General features: G+C 38.2%; 2 protein-coding genes across 2 annotated transcripts; one reads left to right on the forward strand and one right to left on the reverse strand.

Annotated features, from left to right (window-relative positions):
- Window positions 1-781: 781 nt before the first annotated feature.
- Window positions 782-12,629, reverse strand: LOC311098284 (tumor necrosis factor receptor superfamily member 5-like). The gene is made up of 9 exons (XM_084138409.1): window positions 12,112-12,629; window positions 5,971-6,493; window positions 5,227-5,352; window positions 3,939-4,094; window positions 3,738-3,822; window positions 3,477-3,652; window positions 1,953-1,969; window positions 1,683-1,732; window positions 782-1,595 (listed from the first exon to the last, which is right to left on the reverse strand). Exons 2-9 carry the CDS (start codon window positions 6,152-6,154, stop codon window positions 1,559-1,561), a joined length of 831 nt encoding a protein of 276 aa, XP_083994535.1. The 5' UTR covers window positions 6,155-6,493; window positions 12,112-12,629; the 3' UTR covers window positions 782-1,558.
- A 3,814-nt stretch (window positions 12,630-16,443) lies between these two features.
- On the forward strand, window positions 16,444-18,263 carry LOC311098524 (E3 SUMO-protein ligase ZBED1-like; the record flags this gene model as incomplete). Its single annotated transcript, XM_084138755.1, has 2 exons — window positions 16,444-17,573; window positions 17,681-18,263. The coding sequence occupies 2 exons, from the start codon at window positions 16,444-16,446 to the stop codon at window positions 18,261-18,263; spliced, it is 1,713 nt and encodes a 570-aa protein (XP_083994881.1).
- Window positions 18,264-20,185: the final 1,922 nt, after the last annotated feature.

Genomic DNA, 20,185 nt, shown 5'->3' on the forward strand with positions numbered 1-20,185 from the left:
CTATTGGCAGGAATATGCGTGGAAACTATTGGTTAGATTTTTTAGAACACCACTAAAAATTAGTAAATATACAAACCAAACAATACTATTGGAGAGAGTGTGGTGAATGTAATGTTGACTTGGCTCATGTCCTCTATACATGCTCAAAAATCCAGCCATATTGGGTTAATGTGTTGGAATTAATGAAGCAAATCTGTGGTCAAAATACTAATTTCGAACAACTACATGTCATGCTTGGCATACAGCCGAAAGGTTTAAACAAAGAAAATTATTATATCTTCTGGGTGTTGAGAACTACTGCTATTAAACATAACTCGAGGTTGGAAAAAAACTGATCCACCCAGGTTGGATAAATGGATTGAGGCTGTAGAGAACTTGTATGAAAATGAAATGATAACGCATAAGATGAGAGGCGAAATGAAGTTATTTAAGATGAGATGGTTCGCATATGCTAACCAAATGCATTATAAAAAAAAAAACAAGCATGGATTTGGACCTGTGTAAATAGATGAGGCATGGATGTAATCTCTGTGATATATGATGCAGCTATATGGAAATTTGTATGTCTGTATGTAAACATGTATATAGGGATGTATGTATGTATGCATATATTTATGTATATATGAATATATGGGTGTATATATGATGTACGTCTGGATATGTATGTATATGTATATATGTATGTAGGTATGTATGCGTGTATGTATGTGTATACATTTCCTTCTGTTAATTATTTATTTTATTTTTATGTTCTCTTTTTGATTTATTTCTTGATTTTATTGTAAACAGTTTTTTATTTTTTTATTTCTCAATTCACTGGGTGTAAAGAAGGGGAAAAGAAAGGAAAAAAAATATATTGTGTCAACTCTGACATGTTAATTGTATATTTAGCTCAAGAACAGAACATACAGAGTTTCATGGAATGGGTTTCCATGGCCTTACATCAAGTGCAATTCAAAGCGTCGGATGCAGTGGTGTGAAGCACACTGCCTCTGGACTTAAGAGCAGTGGAGACGTGCTCTCTGGAGTGATGAATCACGCTTCTCTGTCTGGCAATCCTATGAACGAGTCTCGGTTTGGCGGTTGCCAGGAGAATGACAATAACAATTCCCCCAGGGAATGATGATGACATTCCCATGCCCAATGTTCCTGTGTATGATGCCAAAGTTTTCTCATTGATAGCAATGTGGTACCCAGCGCGTCGAAAAATGGCGTACCCTATGTCCTGTGCGCTAAAAAGTGACGCCAAAGGGTCCAGAACATGCGTCAATATGTGCACATATTTTTGCACATGAAATGCCCCTCTATCTCCACTCTTATTGGACCATTGCTCTTCATATCGTTTCTCATATTACAGGACATACCCATGTCAATCAATTGTTGTTGCAGATCATTGTCATTGTGAACAGGCGTTTAGTCTGCTCTCCTAGCTGAAGATGCTCTGGTGAAAACATTTACAAGCACTTTTCTGGAGTCCTGGAGGCTCTCACTTCTCCATCACCGTTGTGTTGGACACATAAGAGGTAGAGGAGGATTGCAGGAGGAATAAGATACAGTTTCAAGTATCATCTGTTGGTTTCTCATTGTTTTCCTCCCTGTAAACAAACAATACACAATATAGGCTTTTAGTACATTGTCACCTTCACAACTAGGAAAATAATACAGGGGGAAGTTAGTCTTACAGTGTTTGACCTGTTGTCGCTGGTTCCGGGCTTGTTTCTTCAATGGGAAGCTAGTAAACAAAACCAAAACCCAGTCAAGTCATGACAATGTTTGAAGACTGTTCTTACCGTAACTAAAAACAGAGGAAAGTTTTTTACAAAACTGAACAAAGCCTATTTGGACTAATAAAGATTACAATTACACTAGTTTGTCACATTAGGAAACAGCAGCACAATATGTGATGTAGTGGCATAAGGCCTTAAGAGGCTATTAATGGTTAGAAAACTTACCCCATTTATTTTGTCACCTGGAAAACATTCCAAAAGAAATTACATTTGTAGTTAAAATAAGCATAAAATACATTTTAAATGTTATAAATGTTACACAGCAATATCATTTGACTTATTACTGTCATTTTAAAACCTCAATGAAGTGAAGTACTGATAAAAATCTGAATGTTTTGGATAAGATGGACAGTAAATAGCCTCACATAGCCAGACAATTAACTAACAAATTCTGCTCCATATTGCAGCTTATTCCTCTTAAAAAGGAAAAGATTGTGTGACTGACATGTAAAGCAACAACCACAATCACATAGAATAGCTGTAATAGACCATACTACAATAACTTGCGTCCTGTGACATTTTTTTCTTTAGTGAGTTCTGGTGTTTGCTTGTTTTTTCTGTTTCTTTTTCTCTCCTCTGTCTGTACAGATTGCGGACATCTGCTCCTGATTACCGGGTAACTGCTGCGAATTATCCGACTGGCTCATAGTGGAGTAGCATCAGGATATAAGCAGTCCAGAGAGGGGACACGATTCGCTTCGCTTGACTTTTTTCCTAAACTCACAATGGTGTGTAATTTTTGCATTTATCAAACTACAGTACCAATGTACTGAAAATAAGTGTTATGGGTAAAGTCGGACGTCCTTTTTTTCTTTTTAACATTTTCTCTTGTTTTGTGGATAGACATGGGATAATTTTTCTTGTCGGATTTTTCTTTCATTAGGTAAATTAGTTTTCTTCTCATTTTAGTTAGCGGATTATTTTGTTATTTTTGGGGTCCCTTTTCCTAAGGTATCTGTTGTTTATTTTCACTAATTACCCTTTATATTTTTTTCTCTTTTTGTCTGTTAAATAAAAGACGTTATGACTGTCCTTATTGAGAAACAAAATGTGTCTTGTGACTCTGGGTCTGGAGACGGGTACATCAACATTAACTGTTATTGTTTGTTTCCATTATACCCCTAGACTATGAATTAGGAACGAAACAGTAACAGATTAGCATAAAAAAAGGTTTTGATGCAATATCAGGGTTCTTGCAGGTTTCAGTAAGTCAAATTTAAGACTTTTTAAGACCCCGCGGGAACCCTGAATATGCATCAGAAGGTCAGTAAAGAGACTGTGGGTGGTCCATAGACATGCCACCTGAGGTTGAGACTAGGCAGTTATTTATTGCAACAAAAGATATGTTGTAGAAAGCTGGGATCCAAACAATGGCGAAGCCCACTGACTTTCATAAAAAAAATATATATATATATCTTTTGTGTTTCACAGAAGAACGCAAGTCATACAGGTTTGGAAATACATAATGGTGAGTAAATAATGAAATATTTGTGGGTGAACTATCCCTTTAATTGCTATGTTTCTCACAAGGTCTTTTTCAAATTAGATTTATTAAATTTACTCTACAGGGTCAGATTGGTACAATTTAAGCGGATCAATAAGCATACAATAGTTTTTTACTTTAACATAAAATTGCTTCAAGAGATCTTGGACACAAATTTAGTAAAAATAACTTCTGTTTCCACTCACCATTATTGACTCTTTGAACTTCTGAGCATGACCTCCCGTATAGTGCTGCTAGAACAGCTGCACATATGACAGGAGGACAGAAAGCTAGAAGAAAATATATTTTCCTCTTCGGTACACATTTGACATCTTTTACAGGACTGCCATCTTCACTTTGAATCTCATTTCTGGCTGCACAGCTTAAAAAATGACAACAATTCTTTATAATAATAATACATAACAGAAATTCAAAGACGACATAGCAAAAAATAACACTTCATTTACTCTGTCCACTTGGTGCAGTTCAGCCCAGAAGAAGAATAAAACCCAAAAGAGCAGTTTTCACATTCTGTATCTGCTGTTTTTGTCCCTGTAAGTAGACACAGAGAGTGAAAATTTTCATAAATGAACCTTAAAATGTAGGATGATTTAGACTAAATTATGTGGGGGAAATGAAATTTGTTTTTAAGCATTGAGAAACAATACCTAGTGTTTTTGTTTCTTGTCCTGGTTTGCAAACACGGTGTTTTATAGCATGACGGCACTGTGAATTGGAGTCCTCAATGCAGTAATATCCATCAAGTACATCACAGATGGTGTCTCTTTTTGGAGTACATTTACTCTGAATGTAAAGGCCTTGACCTAAAAGACAAGAGCACATATGGCAACACTTTTGTATATAGGCAATAATGCAATATTTCAAATAAAAATACATAAAACAATAAAAAATAAACATACTTTCAACAGTTTTGCATGTGAAGCACTTATTAACGGTATTTTTATTTATTTATTTTGTCATACCTGTTTCCTCTTAATCCAGATTCTTAAATGTAATCAATAAATTCAATCCAGGCAAAAAGACACTGTATGGCTCTTACCAATCAAATGAAATCAGTATCAACAAAATCCATCTTTGGATTTACACATAATATTGTTTAATGCAGCTCAGATGTGGCATAAATAGATTTGCATAGCAATTATAATTGCACAATAATGTTAAGAGATTAATGTTTTAAATATAACCTTTTTAATCTAGAAATATTAAATGATTGAAAAAAATGAAATAATATGCTTTTTAAATATGAAACTATAACCGCTAGTAGGTGGCGGCAAGTCGGCAACTACAACCAATTTGTTCAAAATACTAATTCATTTAACTTAGAAAACGACTGTATTTATGAATGGGTAGCCTATCTGAATCATTTACTCATCTGCTTCGTTCAAATAGTATGCAAATTGAACCAATCGGCTGTAAGCTCTGAAAATACATTATTGTTGGAGTTATAGGATCATAACTTTGGAATCCCTGATGGTGCCAAATTAATTATCCAAAACGCAAATTGCCTAATTAGTGATGGCTGATGGGCGCTTTCGAAACACTGCTTCATGAAGCTTCGAAACCAGTAAGAGGATTCGTTACTTCATAACCGTTTCGAAATTTCAATGGTTCACCGCTGGGGGGGATGATCTCTGTGACTGTGAACCCTTGCATCATGCAGATTCATTGAGATCGCCACCCAGTGGCGGGCCTTTGAACAATTGCCCATGGTATTTACCTGATCTCTGACAACTTTTATACACTTGAAGGCGTTTTAATGAGACATTTGAATAATTAAAAGAAATAGTAGTTAATAGTTATTATTGGCCTATTTAGCTGAGCAGCAACTTTAGTACTTTAAAGTCCTTGTTCTGTGGAAAAAATAACACACTTTATAATGTTTATAAATTAAATCACTTCTTTATTTCAAGTCTTCAATTTGTGGAACACACTCACCTGCATCACACACAGAGCAGGAATAACATCTCACTAGTCTGTTGGGTTCATCAGTGTAGGTTGATGCAGGACAGGGAACACAAGTGGTGCTGGTATCTCCAGTGCAATGCCAATAAACACAGTTTCCTACATAAGACATGGGAATGGGAAGTAAAACATGCTCTGTCAAGATAATGCAGTGACATCCTCAGTGTATCATGAGTTTCAAATATTTATATAAATTGAGGATTGTCTTGTCAAATAAGTATATTCCTGCTGAAAAACTCGGCATAAAGCAGCATGAATTCTATGTTGATCCAGGCTGGTTAGAGCTGGTAGTTGTAGTGGACCAGCATAGTCATTATGTTCTCAAACAAAACTGAGCTGGTGTAGGTGGTCCACCAGCACGCCCGATTCTCATGCCATGGACCAGCAAACCAGCATCACTTGCTGGTCCCAGCATGCAAAAAAACATACTTTATGCTAGTGACCAGCTGGATTTTTCCGCAGGGATAACTTTACTTTCTCAAGTGATAATCATTCTACTTTTTCTTGCAGACATTTGTTACAGCCAAACAAACAAAAAAATGTACTTAGTTTACATGAGATGTACATTTTCTAACAGCTGGACTATATGATTAACTGAAAAATCTAAAACATAACTTAATTTTGTTTGCTTGATAAAATCTGAAAATTCTTTAAGCTTTTTCACTGATTCAGTCAGTTCTTTAGGCAGAACCAAACATTACACAGTGTATACTGTACCTGGCGCACACATGGGGCAGCATTCTCCATTTATCTCATATTCAGCACGAGCACACGCACTGAAGCACAGTTTGAAATTCAAAGTAGCAGCAATGAATAAAACGATCCCAAAATCATGGTGCAATAGAGGATGTATGCAAGCGAGATCTCCAGACTTCATAAACTCAGTTGGTTTCTTCAACATATTAGATAAAGTACTTGATTGTTAGACACATTGGTTTTCTCTGCACCGAGTGATGCCGTCAAGCTCTTTTGGTTTAAACTTGAGAGAAGGGAGTGCAGAAAGAAGTTAGAGAAGGAAACCACAGTAAAATGATCTGTGTGCTGGTTGAGGTTCAGTTCATCAACATGGATGGTTGAGGTGATTAATATGAAGCCCTTTAGATTCCTCATCAGTTGTTTATCTTCAGGTTCGTCGGTAGAGCATTTGGATTCCTGGAGACCAAGATTAAATTTCTTTCAATATCAGTTCACACATTGCGTGTCTCCAGTTGAAATGGTTGAGCAGGCAGTTAAATTAGAGCTGAAATGACAAAATGACAAGTGTTTTAAAGATGCACAAAGTGTACATGTTTACAATTGGTTCTTAATCATTTTCCTACACAACTGACATGATGACCTAAACCCATATTTATTTTACATTTATGCATTTGGCAGATGCTTTAATCCTAATTGTCCTACATTGGTATACACACAGATATACATTTTTATCACTTCATGCATTTCATGGGTAATGAACCCATGACAGGGTACCATGTCCTACTGTTTGAGCTACAGGAACAGTGTTTCCATATATAACAGATCCATATATAAAACACCATACATACCTAAGATTTGAAGCAGGGTTTCATTCGAAGACAAATCATAACAACAGGGGGGTATTTCAGAAAGCAAGGTTAACTAAGCATCAAATATAGGCTAACCTGAACTTTTGGTTGATAAAACCAGACCATGCTTACTTGGGGTATGCCAGTTCCAAAAACATGACCAGTAGTAAGTTCAGTCAACCTATGTTATACTATATTATTCTCCGTGCTTGTTCCTGGACTTTTGTTTTATTTCCTGTTTCCTGTCGTGTATGCCACATTCTGTAGTCTTCTTGTTAGATTAGTTCCCTGATTCTACCCAGGTGTGTCTTCTTGTCTAGTCTATTACCCTGGCTGCATCCGAAATCACATACTTCACTATATAGTAGGTGAAAAACTACTATAGTAGTATGTCTGAATTCACAGTATCATAAAAGAGCAGACAAAAAGTACCTGGATGATCTACTACTAATGGCGAAATTCTGAAGTGTGTATAAGATGGACACTTTACTATCCCATGACGCCACGGGAGAGGATTTATGAATGACAGTGAAGCAACGCAACTGACGTAGGTCATGTGATAATAACAACATGGCAAATGTAGTACGTCCAGATTACATTCATCAACCCCGTAGGCAGGGGGGTTTCGGGTGGTTCGAACGAACCCCCCCTCACTGCCAAAGGTCCAGAATTTAAGTCGTTGTTTTTTTTCTTCTTTTTTTTCCATGTGATTATTTTCATCATTGTTTTAATCAATGCTTGTGACAAATATTCTGGGTTGCTATTTCAAATTAATATGATTATTGTAGCTGGACGTGTGTGTGTGCCGCGTGTGCAGTTCAGAGAGTTCTCGCAATGCACTTTTCAAACGGTGAAGAAGCATCGCCTCTGAATGAGGGGGGGTAATTCTCGCTAATTGGGCTTAAAGCCACACCGTGTAACTTTTCAACCTTCATAATATATTTCCAAGACCCTTGTGATGGTACATCGACTTACAATAGGTTGAATGACACGTCTGCCAGAGCCTGACGGGGTCTGTATCGCTTTTACTGGCACTATGTAACTTCGGGGTTCGGGTAGTAACCAGAGCACAAAAAGAACTACAAAATTCGACTGCTTTACGGCATACGTCACTTCCCCCACCACTTCCTCAAATTCGGACGAGAGCGTTTATATACTGTCTATGGACGTGAGATGCCAACCAGCGTTTGTTTTCGGCTTTCGTGCGTATGTTTTTGTCATGGGGGCTGTTGTGTTTAGACCTGGCCACTTCATGCGTTTTCTCATGAAAAGACCAGGTGTAAATGCCCTCCGAAACGCATTCAAGACGGATTTGAATCCGATCGCTCAAACCACTTAAGGAGGAGGTCTGAGACGCATTCCAGACGAAACTGGACAAGTGTGCATCTGGTTGTTGAAACCACATATGCAAATTGTACTCCTCCCAAAAATGCTAAAAAATAAATAATAATAAAAAAAACGTGTGAGAGCGTGTTATAGGCTATATGTTATTGCCAGATATGACGACGCGCTGGAACACGCATCACCAGATGAGAAGCTGAGCATCAATTCATCAAGCCAACGTGCAAACTATCGCAAATCAAAGTGAAAGTAAGTCGCAGATGCTTAACACACAATCATCATTATCATTAAAAGTAAAGAAATGAAATGATCTTACCAGGGCTGTTACTGCTCTCTCTTATTGCGGTCTTTGATTTTCAAATTTTAGATGATGATCAATAAAATGCAGCTCATATCTGTTGCTTTCGGTGACGTGCACTCCATTAAATCTGCATATAGCGCGAGAATTGAAGATCGGATTTAAATCCATTTCGCAAAAACACATTTATGTGACCAGGTGTAAATAGAATCGTTTTGATAAATCTGATAGCTATCTGATCTGAGAAAACGCATGAAGTGGCCAGTAAATAAATCTCTTATTTGTAAACTTGTTTGCATTCTATGTTGTAGGCCTATGTTGTTGCGCTTGCTTGTAGTATGTCATTTTTTTACATGCTGTTCATTCATCCATTGCTGATAATTAGACCAGTCCAAAAATTTCCACATATGTCTAGCTAGCTTTCGATTATCAGAGCTGTTAACAGACAACAAACACTCGTTCTCTTACGTGTTTTTTGCGTTATGTTTTATTGCCTAGCTTGCCTCACGAACTAGTTTGCCAGCTGAACTCAGGTGTTGTGAGGTGTATTTATCACGTAGTCCTGAGGGATATCAGACGACGCTGTTGACGTTGATTCCTGCGATTATCATGAGAACAGTTTTCAATATCTCACATAAATATCAGGACATAAATAAGCCTAACGTAGAGGTTGTAAATAAACAAGCACAATTTGCAAACTATTATGATAAATTGCAATAATCATGTCTTCGGAGTCTATGTGTGCCTGTTCCATGCCCTACGCAGGTACCGGTGTACAGGGTGGGAGGTAGGGGGGTGGAGGAGTATTTACAGTGCAAGTATTCCGCAGCGACTCTAGGGGTCGCTGTTTGACAAAAACACAAATTCTCCACAGTGTGCCTTTAAGCCCCGAATGTTTTGTCAAAAGCCCCGAATCTTTTAGGTTTTTTCAAATAACTTAAACTTTGTTTCATTTCCTCTCAGTCTTTCTGACTGGAGAGGCAAAAAAATGAAACACAAGCTCCATTACCGTGTGTGGTGGCGGACGGTAATGCATCGCGCATCACTCAGCTTGTTTGCCAACTGCCATAAAAACTAACGAACGTCGTTGTCATCAGGGGCTGGCGGGCTGTTGTATGTTTCACCGGCGTCGTAGCGAGCTTACTGGCTAACCGGCTGAAGTTAATATGGACACATCAAAGTTTTTTATACGGAACACTAACAGTAAACCTCACAGAGATTCAGAAGCAGCGTCAGACGAACCGCAGACAATGTAATGATATGATGTAATGATGTTTACATTAAATTCCAATTTTACCTATGTAGGCTAACTTAAAAATAGTCAGATAATGGTTGCCTCTTTTTAGTTGCCAGGGGTGAAAATGAGTCATCCTTAACATTTTTGGTGTTTTGGATTCACTACAGCTGGAGAACAATTAAATACAAAATAGGTTGTAGGCTCTACTGGGTGATTTTTTTTTTTTTTTTTTTACTGAGTAACTATCATCATTTTCCCAGATAGTGTATAGATTTTTAGGCATTCTATTATCTAACACAGCCTGAAAAATAGTGCATTTAGCTGACGTAAATGGGAAAAAAATCTCCCCGGGGGAGTATGCCCCCCGGACCCCCCTAGGTTTGGGCTGAGCCCCGAATGTTTACATCGTCTGGCTCCGACTCTGGGGTTATATATATATATATATATATTTTTTTTTTATTATTAAAAGGATTTCTATATTTTATCCACTCAATAGTCTACAATATAATAGCCATATAAACGTAGCGTAATTATAATAATAAAACATAGTGGGATATTCAGTGATATTGGCTGTGCAATATGATTGGAACTGACCAGTGTACTAAATCCATAAGTGTCAAGACAAATACAGCAACAAGCAAAGAGGCATTGACAGAGAGTCAAGAAATGATGATGAGAAGAATTATTATTAATATTTCAGTAAAGTTCATTCAATCTATTCTGTTGTTAATGTGGTCTTTAAACTTATGAACTGTGTATGGACTGACAAAGGTGTTACATGAGGAAGCAATTTGACAACAATGCAGTAAATATTTTAGGTGCATCAAAAAGTGTGCTCGTTAAGATACCAGCAGACAAGCTAATCCAGCACAAATTAGTGCATAAAAGGTCACCAAAATGAAGTATTTGAACCTCATAATTAAATACAAAAGGAGGAGAAAAACTGCAAAAAGGTCCACTTTTTGAAAAAAAGAACCCCCCCTTTCAATAGGCTGGCTACGGACCTGTTCATACTACACACATTCATATTATATAGAACATACTTTTTAGCGTTCGGGAAGTAATTACTTCTTCAAAATATGTACCTACTACAGACAGCCCTATGTGTATATCAACCCCAGTGTTTCCTGTGTTCATGTCTAGGTCATTCTCAACAGAGCACTGAATCCAGGAGTTCTCATGGAAGCTAACTCTATAAGAAGAAGTGTGCCATGCTTTTGTTTAATGGTGATTTACATTCTTATTGCATATATCGCCATATTTTTATTACTTTGAGTAAACAAGAATAACATGATAGAATTTGAGAAGTATATTAATTTAAAAAAGAAAGTTTGATTGAACTAAAAAAAAAATCAGGATGTGCTTGCAGAAATATGCCAGCAAGTTTATTTTTTTTATGTTTTGCCATTTTACTTCCACATTTGTTGTGAGATGTACGCCTATCACATATGGATTTTATTATAGAGATACATTATATAGAAAATGTCATGATTTCATTCAAAACGTTTTGATGTGTGATATGAGAATAAAATAGCTCAGATTAATACTCTGAAGTACACTAAGTTTGGAACATTTGATATGGCTACATATTACCTATGAAAGCAGGAGCAAGAAAATGGTCAAAAAAGACAAAATAAGTTGAACACCGTTGAATCATCTAACGCTTCATAGAATATTTTCTAAACCGTTTAAAGAATATTCAAAGAAAACAAAATTTAATATTTTTTGTGATTTTTATTTATGAAAAATATTCAATAACTTAACTGCAATATACTGCATCGTTGCCAAATTCAGTTCACACTTCACCGCTAGTTATACAATTTATACAAAAGGAAATTTATCCAGACAAAGTGTTGTAGAATAACCAGCAGGACAGCAGTGATGTGTGAACTGAATATGGCAACAATACAGTGTATTACAGTGAAGTTATTGAATATTTTTCAATCATACAAAAAAACATTTATATAAACAAAGTGATGTAGAATAACCATCAGGAGACCAGTGATATGTGAACTGAATTCATTGACACTACAGTGCGAAACATTGAAGTTATTGACTGATTTTGTAGTAGCCTAACGCTTTTCGGGGTTTGCACTTTGCAGACGGTCCCTTCGGATCTGTCTCTCTGCCGCCTGCGCATACAAATCAATGTATTTTGTCCACTGCGAAGGAAAGCTCATTTTGAGGAAAAGCTTTGTAGCTGCTTGTCTACGTTACTACGATTTAAAATACGTGTTATTTGTGTGTTAACAACGTTTAACTCACGAGTTATTGACCCGGGAAGTTCAAATCTGTGAATTTATTGCCAACTTTACTCAACTGTGATAGTTTAAGATACCCTGGGCTCTCGCCATGTTTTGTCGTTATTGTTGTTAAACGTTTACATTATGATCAGTTGATTGTCTGACAACCTTTACAACTTAAGTCGTCGCCCTTACCAGATATTGAAATAGGAAGACGTCACTTTCATGTTCACTCCATCCACCATTTTGTCTCTTACTTATGACCAAGCGGCAACATTCTAATCTGAAAAATGCATGTATGTATCGCTGCAGCCCGGAGACCTGCAGGTGGGAGGAGCTTACGCCGCAAGTGGGAGGAGCTTATGCCGCAAGTAGGAGGGATTTCACAAATGTGCAAGTAGGAGGAGTTTACGCCGCAAGTGGGAGGAGCTTATGCGGAAATCCCCAAGCTGTCATTGCCGAGGACGGCGGTGAATGAGTATGGCAGGAAGTAGCGACAGTAATGAAAATAAACTATCAAATATTACTTCCTCATCATGGTCTGATTTCTTACAGCTTTGTTATTATTGTGTGTGTCCAATACCACTCACTGTCAATGATGAAGTCACGTCTTTACACCTTTTACCGTACTTAAAGTGATGGTGTTTTAAATTCATCAGGCTGTAGGCCTTATTCAAGCATATTTCTGAATATTAGATATATATTCTACAGTATCAAGTAAATGAACATTAAAATGTGATGCAATTGGACTCAGTGAAGTGAATGTGTAAATAGCCTACATGAAAAACATTTGGCTAATGTAAAAAAAAAAAAAAAAAAAAAAAGTTACCATCCATCTTTACTGCATAATTTTTTTTAAATAGCAGACTAATGTTCTTCTGAACGTGTTACACATATTACATTTAAATCTCAGGGTGGATAAATTATTTCTCAATGAATAAAATCATGTACAAGTCACTCAGAATTGATTGCAAAAGTGTTTATTTTATTTTATTATTTTTAGTCTTTGTTATTTGTAAAGACACTATATCAGCTCATTAGAACTGATCTGCATGCAGTGAAAACTGCAAAATACAGGGTGGAAGGTTTCTGAATATATGCCCTGGAGCTCGCCTCGCTTTCCCTTCCCAGCATAACCTGGTGGATACACAAGAAGCACAATAAGAACTAGGGTTTGTAGTTGACATTGAACATTTACAAACATTAAGAATAATTTCTCAGCTCTGTAGGTCCATGCCATGCAAGTGAATGGTGTCCAGACCTTTTAAACTCCAAGGGATGACATAAGTAAATTAGATTTTTAGTTTTCCTTTAGACTAACAACTAGTTTATTCAACACCAATTTACACAAAACGTACCAGGTGTGCAGCATTTGTACTCAAACCCACACTCCAAACAAGTGGAGATTGAGTACATCCTCCAGAAGAGCTGTTTGTAGTGAGACGACTTATTTTTCCAGCATGCAACACCTGAGGTGAAAAAAAAAAAAAATATGAACATAACATTTAACATTATCAATGATGTTCTTGTTATGCGTTTTATTTTTTAATGTCAATATTTACTTTCTAGCCATAAGAAGCACAATAAAATCACATTTATTTCACTGATTGTTATGAGTAATACATTTTATAAAATAATTATGATATTAAAAAAATGTTTCAAATTACATTACATTGTGGATTACGCAGAAAAAAAGCATAATTACAATAAAAACAAGTTTTAAAAGAATTGCATGCATTGTACAATTAAGTTAGGAGTTGTATTCTAATATCAAATCCATTTACAAAACGTTTAAGACATTTACAATTTGAAAATCAATGCAGTCCTAAAACGTACAAAAATTACACTGCCACAATACCTTATTATGGTCTTCAGAATCCATAATCTGGAGAGCAAATTGTAGAAATGGAATGCAGAAAAGATCTTGTCATGCACGTTACAGATTTTGTAATTTGTGTGCTACTAAAAAGGCTACAGAAATTTATTTGGATACACTTTACCCTTATTCTTTAATACATCAAGACTAAAAACAGTGTACAAACGCCATTATGAAATGGTCTTTTTCAGAACTTATGCTTTTTCACAAAACTAAAAACTGTACAACGAGCTTACCCCTTCATCTCAACGGCACGCTAACATGTGAAAGCGGTTTTCTTCTTTGTTTTCTGATGGATCGCAACAAAACTTACACATTACCGCCACCAACTGTGGAGCATAAACCAATAGCTACTACAACACAGGTGATACTAAATAAACCAATCAAAATCCTCTGGAAGTTTGTACAGCCCACTTAGCTCCACCCACTTGCTGCTAACCCACCCATTTGCAGCTGGCTCCGACCTCCGTTTATACCCTACTCGAAAAATGAAGCCTACCCGGAAGTGCGAAAAACTGCAATACATCGAAAATCCGCTAGAGGGAGGTCCCAAAAGGGAGCAAATGGCCATAGCCCCCATGTTAAAATCAAATGTCCGTTTTCACAGCATAAATTCATGTTTTTACAGGTTGGTCCCATGGACTTTTATTGTATTTTTCGATAGCTTCCGAGTGCCTGACTGTGAGGGGGGTGAATTTTTTTCTAACTCGTTAGTTTAGATCGTATTTAGATATAGAATGTATGACAAATAAGGGCGTGGTTAACTTTGATTGACAGCTTGATTGACAGCTTAGGCTGCGCCAAGGAGAATGACAACATAAGAAGCGCCATTTTTTAACACAGTTGAAATATAATACTACTGTTTCTGTATCATGAAATGTGGTTTTAAGAGTTTATCAGGCGAGAATGTAGTTGTTTAAATCTCAAATCTGTGGTTTATTTAAAGATTTCTGAAAATTTTATCCAGTTGATCCAGCGATGACCGGGCGCTCGGCGTTCATGTACCCCGCCTGGAACAGCCTTTCCTCGGCTTGTCGTTCTGGCGTTTGCCGCGGACTCTGGCGTCTCTGTAGTGGTTAAACATGAGATATATGTCTTGTCTATATCTAACGGGCGATTTTTGGTCTCGTGAATCTATTATTTGGTCCCTGGGCAATCGTTTTGGCTGAGGGTAAGTTTCATAACTTTATAAGCTATTTAACTTTACCGTTGTATGGTTAGACGAGCGCTGACTTTGTATTTTTGACTGAATTGTTTGCTTTATTTGTATAGCTTCTTGTACCTTTTACTTATACTTTTATAATGGCTAATATTGATAAAAGTGAAATTTAACAAAAAGAGACAGGTTTGAGTTTTGTCATTTTAAATTTTAATACAACGAAGATGCTCTGTAAAGTTGTTTACTGCAAAATCTGTTGTTTAGTACAAATGCACATATTGCCTGGACCATATTAAAATGTTTAATATTTTCATATTATATTTAAAACGAAAAGAGGCAGGTTTGTGTTTTATATTTCGTTTTTTATAAATAGGCAAACGTTATGTGCAGTGAATATAATCAATACGTGTTGCCTGAACCACATTTGTGTGGCTATAATGTTTAAGATTTCTTTAAATGAAAACGAAAAGAGTTAGTATGGTGTTTTATAACATATTTCGTTGCCTAAAATATACACAGAGATAACCGGAGTAGGAGAGCGAGGTGAGTGACGCGCGCTGCGTCAGAAGGTGGGCGGGGTTAGGATTTCCCAAGATTTTCCAAGATGGCGCCGCCCATACCCCCCATAAACGGCTTCAAAACCGTTCTTCAGAAAGTCTATGGGTGACGTCACAGACGCTTTGTCCATATTTTTTACAGTCTATGCTTATGACAAGACGACGTGCTGCGTTCCAGCAGAGAATGGCCCTGTCCCAAATGGCACACTCCGGACTTGTGGACTTCCTCAGAGTCCACACTTTGGTGACGTCATGTAGTGCAGACCTATAGGGCCCTTGGCGCGAGTCCACGAGGGCGCATTGAGAGGTATTTTTGGGACAGACTCGATCGGCACGCCGGAAATAACGGCCTGGTTGTTGTTGGACAGGAGAAATCACATTTTTGCGCTCCGACGTCTTATCTGCATGTCAACTACACATCCTAATTTTACAGTTCTATATTTTGATATTGTGCATATCACCTGGGCATTAAACAATAGATATATCATGCTTATTTAAATTATGTATACAGTTGTACATAATAATAGGCTACATAATGTTCCATTTGAACTAAGATTACAATTTTAAAACATAATTTAAACACAATTTTTTCAATTTACAGGTTTCAATATTCATACTATGTTTACATTAGGGATGGGACTTTTTATCGACAAAACGACCGACATTCGACACATGCTCCACTCGACAAAAAAAATAGAGTGTCGACATGTCGAGGGGGCGGGGCTTGTGGGATTTCCAAATTGCATTTTTTTTTTTTTGGCCTTTTAATTTATTACATTTCCTATTCAAATACACATCATAAAGTGCCACTTTTCCCATAATGAAATAAAACATTTTAAATAAAACAATCCATTTTTTCTAAATAGGATAGCCACTAGACCGTTTACCCCACTTGACCCTGTGTATGTGTGTGTGTGACAGGCAACAGAGTCAACATGGCGGCAGCGGCAAGGTGCAAGGTGTGGGGGAGTTTTAGCAAAATTAATGATAAGATAGTGAGGTGCAAATTGTGCGGCACAGATTATGCGTTCCACACATCCACGTCAGGGATGCAGGCTCACCTCGACAGAAAACACCCGATGCCGTCAGCGACACAGAGCAGTATGGATGCCTTCAGAGTGCGAAAGCTGGACAGACGCCGTGCAGAGAAGATCACTGGTTTAATGACTAGCATAGTAGCTAAAGATGTTCTGCCTGTCAGCTTTGTCGAGGGGGCAGGTTTTCGCGAATTAATGGCTTTTCTTGAGCCTGATTATCTAGTGCCATGTCGCAAAACGACGACTCTGCGTTTGGAAAAAATGTACGTGGATAAGGCTGCGTCTCTCCGTAAATTGCTCTGTGCAGCAGAACACCTGGCCATCACCACAGACGCATGGACGGCTCTTACTACTGAGTCTTACGTGACTGTAACGGCTCACTATTTTGAGAACTGGAAAATGAAAACTGCTATCCTGCAGACACGCGCCATGCCAGAGAGGCATACCGCCGAAAATCTTGCTAATGTTCTGAGAGCAGCAGCTGAGGACTGGGGCATAGCCGACAAAGTTGTAGCATGCGTTCACGACAATGCTACTAATATAACTGTGGCAACCTCTCGCCACCTGGAATGGGAGTCACACCGATGCTTTGCACACACGTTGCAGCTAGCCATCAATGATGGCTTCAAACTGAACTCCATAGCCAATGTGGTCGGTGGGGCAAGTCGTCTTGTCTCGCACTTTCATCACAGCACGGTTGCGTCTGAGGCGCTCAAGAAGAAGCAGGCGATACAACTTAAGGAGCCTCACCGTCTCATCCAGTACGTAAAGACAAGATGGAACTCTATCCATGATATGTTTGAACGCCTGCTCGAGCAACGTTGGACCATATCAGCAGTTCTGTCAGACCGAGAGGTGACCAAAGTGTCGGATGCCAGGACCCTGGATCTCACCGATGCCAACTGGCATACCAAGGAAGAACTGCTGCCAGTTTTACGTGCCCTGAAGTTGGCCACAACCGCACTGTGCAGTGAAAAAGAAGTGTCGGTGTCAGTCGTTTACCCGATTACAGCTGCTCTGCTTTCTAGGTTAGTTTGTGTGTGTTTTTTATTTTTATTTTTTTTAGTCGATTGTATGATTCTGTGTCTATATGGGGAGAATTATTCTATTAAAATATAATTGCCTTCCTTGTCAGGCACCTGCAGCGGGACGAGGGGGAGTCTCCAAAAGTCTCAGAATTTAAGAGAAGAGTGTCAGAGTCTCTCACCTCTCGAATGGAACCTGAAAATCCCGGCACCGCACAGAAGGCAGCCATCGTCGCATCCTTTTTGGATCCGCGTCACAAACACCTAAAGTTCACGACCAACGAGGTTAAGGAAGCTGTGCACGAAAAGGTTAGAGATCTGTTGTCCGGGCTCCGTGTGGTCTCAGGTGACGAGTCCGGGCCCGCAAAAAGGGCAAAACCGGTGGATGCAATGGTTTCATTCTTCGGAGAGGACTATTTCATGGGGGACACGGTCACATCTGACCACTCTGAAATAGAACGTTACACAAACGAAGAAGGAATATCATCCAGTCAGGATCCTGCGCTCTGGTGGTCTCTCAATGAGTCCAGATTCAAAAACCTGAGCCGTCTAGCGAAAGCCTACCTCTGCATCCCCGCCACATCTGTGCCAGCAGAAAGAGTGTTTTCAGCCGCGGGACTGGTCGTGAGTAGACTTCGCAGTCGCCTTCTACCCAAACATGTGGATATGCTTCTGTTCTTAAACAAAAATTAGGCCTAAATGTAAAGATACATATTGGTATATTTTATTTTCACTGCTGATTTGTTATGTTGAGTTGATGGTATTATGCTGCCTCCTTTTTTGTGGTTTAAAAAAAAATGGGCACGCTGTTTTCAATATTAATTGTTGCTTATTTTCACGTTTGATAAGCATGTTAATGTTATATAATTATAATATAGAGTGTTATTTTTTTCATTCGGAAAACTATATTGTTTAGGCTACATGCACAGAGCTAATTAACTAATGGACAGGCCGTTTTATTTCTGTAAATTCCGAACGGCAAAAAGTAGCCTATGTCTTATGTGTTTGTAAGGCTGTTGAATAAACATTTTAAATTAGCCTACTCTCTCTCTCGTTTTTATTATTACCGCTTCAATGGTCAAAATTTGACACTAGAGCCATGTTTTTGAGACTAGAATAAACTAGTACAACAATGTAGAATATTTTCCACCCTCCGCATTGCTGCTGCTCTTTAAAAAAATAAAATAAAAAAAAAGGCCGACAATCCGACAAAAAGTCGACACATGGGCCTCGACAGTCGATTTCCCAAATCCCGTGTCGTTCCCATCCCTAGTTTACATATGACTCAGTAAAGCCCTGACATTCGGTTCTATTTATTTAATGAATCATAATGCGATCGTATTATTAAACGCGCTATTATTATGTTTGAGACATCAACCACTGGTCGATGACCATAATGTTTGTATAAACTGTAGGTAACAACTGGTAAAATGTACATTTAGGTCATAAAAACCGTAATATTTTCTTCTCAGCCATGTCAACAATTATCCGTGAGTGAAATCTCCTCCCATCTGTTGTCTGATTGGCCTTTCGCAAGGATTCCTGGGTAGTTAAAGTGCGTGGAGCCTGCTTCTATGCGGGCTTCGCGGAAGACCGCTTCAAGGGTACAAAGGGGGCGCTGCTGAGCACACTTCAGAGCGGTAAAATGCTGAATGGGACGGCCTACGGACTCGTAGACTCGGCGAGCACGCGCAATTCAAGTCCACGAGACCGAAAGTCTGCATGAAGTGCGCCATTTGGGACAGGGCCAATGTCTAAGCCTTGTCCCAATATCCGCACTTCCGCCCTTGTGCCCCTCAATGCGCGTTCTCGCTAAGGGGTGCAAGACCGTAGCGTGTCCCGATACTCTAATGGTGTTCTCCAGGGATGATCATCAGCGCACTTATAACTGACTTCCCCTACCATCCTGGGAAAAAAAATATTGCCGACCGGCAAGAGGAAAAACAAATGGAGAAGAAATTTATTTTTAAGTGTAAGTGAAAATAGTTTTTTTATCAGAATATGAGCGATAATAACATAATACATGATGATACAATTATTTCACTTTCTTTTGTCAGGGTCCGACGAGCAGACTTTCGATTTTATAAAGTTCAGGGCAGAGAATGAGCGGCTATTCACGGGGCACAGAAATGCCTCTAGCCAGGGATATGAGTAAGTTAACATGGCCATAAATATGAGCAGACAAGTTTTTTTATTTGAAAGTAAGGGCTTCATTGCAAAGTGATCTAATGGATGAATGTTTGTCTTTCAGTGAAATTATCAAAATGATGGGGCTGGAGGGGAAAGTGACTCGGCAGCAGTGTAAAAAGAAGTGGGAAAATCTGAAGAAAAAGTACAAGGTAATTGCACTTTCACATGTTTTGTAATTCTTATATTGTATTAATACAACAATACAATCGTTTTTAAATCAATAAACTCCTTTTTAAATCAATATTTTGTGTCAAATTATTGATTTATTTTGTAGGTAGCCATGTAATAAGCAGGATAATGTATAGGGAGGTGGTTGTTATAGTGAATTTCAACCCCTTCAGGCTGATTCAAGACCCCTCCGCTTCACGTCGAAGTCCAGTTCAGCCTGTCAGGGTTGTTATTCGCTATAACAACCGCCCCGCTAT

This window comes from Abramis brama, assembly GCF_963993115.1.
Source record: "Abramis brama genome assembly, chromosome: 16".
NCBI classification, from domain to species: Eukaryota; Metazoa; Chordata; class Actinopteri; order Cypriniformes; family Leuciscidae; genus Abramis; species Abramis brama.

Excerpts from the sequence above, each read along its gene's own strand:
- LOC311098284 (XM_084138409.1), bottom strand. The coding sequence starts at position 6,154 with ATGTTGAAGAAACCAACTGAGTTTATGAAGTCTGGAGATCTCGCTTGC. Across the intron at positions 5,353-5,970 it reads CTGCCCCATGTGTGCGCCAG|GAAACTGTGTTTATTGGCAT; the intron begins GTACAGTATACA and ends TGTCTTATGTAG. Across the intron at positions 1,596-1,682 it reads GCGACAACAGGTCAAACACT|GGAGGAAAACAATGAGAAAC; the intron begins GTAAGACTAACT and ends GTTTGTTTACAG.